The sequence below is a fragment of the Cryptomeria japonica genome, chromosome 6 (assembly GCF_030272615.1).
Source record: "Cryptomeria japonica chromosome 6, Sugi_1.0, whole genome shotgun sequence".
Lineage (NCBI taxonomy): Eukaryota > Viridiplantae > Streptophyta > Pinopsida > Cupressales > Cupressaceae > Cryptomeria > Cryptomeria japonica.
In genome coordinates this window covers 26,623,228-26,627,019 of record NC_081410.1, presented here as the reverse complement: position 1 = coordinate 26,627,019, position 3,792 = coordinate 26,623,228, and the positions used below count along the sequence as shown (strand labels likewise).

Below are 3,792 nucleotides of genomic sequence, written 5' to 3'. Positions count from 1 at the left end.
GTATGAAGAGGACGTCACCGACTACCACCGATGACCGACAAGCATTACAACAGAAAATCGGTTTGACAAGTTTTCTGGTTTACGTGCCTGTACACCACAAACGCCTGCTTCCATGAAAGAGCTGAGGAACCAACTTTTCGACGGTGTGTGAAGGACGTGGCAATGCGAAGAATAGTTTATGGAGTATAATGTCATTTGTGGGTTGGCGGCTCATTCACACACAACGCACAATTTCATCGTCTTCTTCTCCCACGGGATTTGTACAAACTTGAAGGAATGGATGGATCATTTGCCCACCCTTCTATATAATAGGACTGTTCTATATAGTCAAATCTAGCACCGCAACGCAATTATAAAAGCACTAAATAGTCTCAGTTATTTCTGTTGCTCGGTACACCAATACCCACCGAATAAATCGAGCAATCTCAAAGAAAAAAAAAGGAGGTTTTGGGAAGGTTTTAGTTGTGCGTGCTGTATGCAGCCTACAGTGAGCAAGATTAGAGCCCCGATCTCCTCGGTCAGGGGTTCATTTCTCATCACCCGTTCCAGATTTTCAAGGACCAATATAAATGTGGACGATGGCGGATTCAGCAATAATAATCATAACAATGGCATTACTCCTCGGCATTGTGGTCTCAAGGCGCTCAAGGTGCATTGCTCTGCGGACAATGGGGTCCAGAAAACATTGGATAATCTGGCCAAGATGTACGGGAATTCCAATTCCAACTCCAAGCCTGTGGAGAAGATCATGCATCAGAATTACGCAGTTGGGTCTCCGAAGCAGAGCCTGGGGTCCAAATGGCGTGAGTATCAAGGATCCGGCAATTGGGAAGGCTTGCTGGATCCGCTGGACGAGAATCTCAGGCGAGAGATTGTGAAATACGGGGAATTCGTCCAGGCAGCATACAGTGCCTTCGAATTCGATCCAGAGTCGGAAAATTATGCCGGTTGCAAACACCCCAAGTCGACACTCCTCGACGATGTGGGGCTCGGAGAAGCAGGCTACGAGGTGACCGAATGCATCCATACAACGTCCTCCATTAGAGTACCCAAATGGCTCACGGACCGATTTTCCGGCGACTGGATGGCAAAACAGACAGCTTTCATGGGTTTCGTGGCGGTCTGCACAGATGAAAAAGAGTTATCTAGGATTGGCCGGAGAGACATCGTGGTGGGCTTCAGGGGCACTGTAACGCCGCTGGAATGGGGGGAAAATCTCAAGGATGTCTTAACCCCGCTAAACACAGGTAACAAAAAGAGTCTCGTGGCTTGCTGTCAGCCCAAGGTGGAGAGTGGCTTCTGGAGTCTATTCAACACCATGGGTCCGTCTGGGAAGAGCGCATGCGACCAGGTGCTTGACGAGATCCGTCGGCTGGTTAAACTATACAAGGGCCAGGATATCAGCATAACAATTACCGGTCACAGCTTAGGAGCTGCGTTGTCTCTGTTAACCGCGTACCACATTGGCGAGGAGCTAAGGAAGGAAAACGGGGCTCAGATTCCATTGACGGTCTTTTCCTTCGGCGGTCCTCGTGTCGGGAACCGCGCATTCGGGCGGCGGATGGAGGAGCTCGGGGTTAAAGTTCTCCGGATCGTCAACACCCACGATGTTATTACAAAAGTTCCCGGTGTTGTCTTGAACGAGACGTGGATGCAGAAAATGAAATCTGGGAACCAGTGTAAGATTGCGGGGTTCTTGGAAATGATGCCCTGGGCTTACTGTCACGTCGGGACGGAGCTTCGCGTGAACAACAAGCATTCTCCGTATTTAAAGCCCGACGCGGATATGGCCTGCTGTCATGATCTCGAAGCTTACCTTCACCTTGTTGATGGCTTCCTCAGCTCTTCCATTCCCTTCAGATCCACGGCTAAAAGAGACCTGCTACGTCTTTTGACGAACCAGAAGTCTAACGTGCTCCAAAAGCCTAACTTGAGGAAGGAAATCAGCTGGCAATGATAATGTCTATATATCTTTCCTTTCTTTAGGCTTCAGGAAACAGTCACCCCTTGCGTCCGATAAATGATTTAACATGATCGATGATGCTGGTGTGATGCGCCCTCCCCCTCCAATACAATGCAGACTGGTGTGATGCACCCTCCAATACAATGCAGACTGGACGGAGACCGGACCTCGTGACCTATGTCTACCAGGGAGAGCTCTAACTCTCTTCTCTCTATATCTGCTCATACTGTATATATAAGTATATATACATATTCCGAATGTGAATTTATACATATTCTGACAATATGAATGTGGTACATAGAAATTGAACAAACCTCAAATTCCAATTCCATTTCCCCGCTTCCAACTAAAGAGTTGGGCAAATACAGAGCCAGCTAAAGTCTGGCTTTATTACGGTGATTGTACAGAATTATTCACCAGTTCCCCAGAAGTTATTTTTTTATAAAATTGATTGATAATCAGATTTCCTGTGCTGGATTAATAGTTTCGTTTTTATGTGTTGTTTGATTGCCTTTTACTTTTGGTTTTGTTTAAAGTTAATGCGTTTCTCGACCTGCAACATCAAGAGCCTTCTCTGTTCATTCGTCGCCTCTCCTTCATACATTTAACGGGCAATTTCTTTTATTTTTTTAAGGTTTTTCATCATTCACACAAATTTTTAGTTATCTGATAAGAAAACATGAGGCTGAAATTTCTTCGCCTAAAAATCAAAGACCGGATAAGAGACAATTTTTGAATAGATTGCTTGTCAAGCAAGATCTGCTTGACAGGCAAGATCGACCGTCAATTTTAGGCTCATTTCTCCATTTCGTAGGTTTGACATTATCCACCTTCTTCATGGAATGACGGAGTTGACTATGTTTATTAGTTTTTTAAAATTTAAATGATTTAAATTTTAAATTTATAATCAATGACCATTTCAGTAGTTTCATCACTAATCTGTGGTAAATCAGCATATTATCTCTTTCCCATTTGAAAGTCTGAAAGCTTTTTACGTGCTTGACGACCTCAAATATTACGGGGTGGTTGAAGTCTCACCAAATCACTAAATAATAATGAGTAACAGTGAAATTGAGAGGAAAATTTAGTACGTGTACAAGAAATAACTTAATTCACCTTACCGTATTTATTCAAAAGTCAACCCAATGATAATTGGAACTAGTAATTCCTCTTAAAATAAATGAAAAAAGTTGACACTAAAATATGAATATTCATAACAAAGATGGAGTAGATAAATACGGTATTTGATTATTTCAATTTGATTTGTTGAGTTAAGATATTTATGGGTAGATTGGTGAGTTATATAGATCTAAATAAATTTTAGATTTTGCATTTGGTTCAATGGCAAAGTAAAGTTCATGTAGAAGGCATCTAGATGGTGCTGAATTCAAATTTTCTATAATACAAAAAAATAAAAATAAAAATAAAACTATAATGATGTTTGAGATGAAATTGTATCTATAATTTTTTTTGACCATTGATAACCATGTGATCATGCCTTATATGCATGTGAATCAAACAAGTATGTTCACCTCAACTTGTACCTACTTTCTAAATAAAATGCAGTGTTGAGAAGAGCCTTTGGGGATTGAAGCTCTACAAGAGGATTGAAGCATAAAACTTCTTGAGCTCCAAACCAAATCTCTTTGCTTTTTATAATATGTGAGACATAAAAGATAATAATGTAATATGCTTAGAGGCTATAGTATCTATCAATGGTTGTGCAAAATGGGCAATATTGGTACTTGATAATGCAATTTAGAAAGTCTTTATTTTATGTTAGTTCATTAACATACTTAGATTTTTTCCTTATTTTTACTAATGACCTA

At 41.3% G+C, this 3,792-nt stretch overlaps 1 protein-coding gene across 1 annotated transcript; it reads left to right on the top strand.

Annotated features, from left to right (window-relative positions):
• Positions 1 to 402: 402 nt before the first annotated feature.
• Positions 403 to 2,383, top strand: LOC131069961 (phospholipase A(1) DAD1, chloroplastic). The gene has a single exon (XM_058005506.2). It carries the CDS (start codon positions 476 to 478, stop codon positions 1,955 to 1,957), a length of 1,482 nt encoding a protein of 493 aa, XP_057861489.2. The 5' UTR covers positions 403 to 475; the 3' UTR covers positions 1,958 to 2,383.
• Positions 2,384 to 3,792: the final 1,409 nt, after the last annotated feature.

Excerpts from the sequence above, each read along its gene's own strand:
- LOC131069961 (XM_058005506.2), top strand. The coding sequence starts at position 476 with ATGCAGCCTACAGTGAGCAAGATTAGAGCCCCGATCTCCTCGGTCAGG.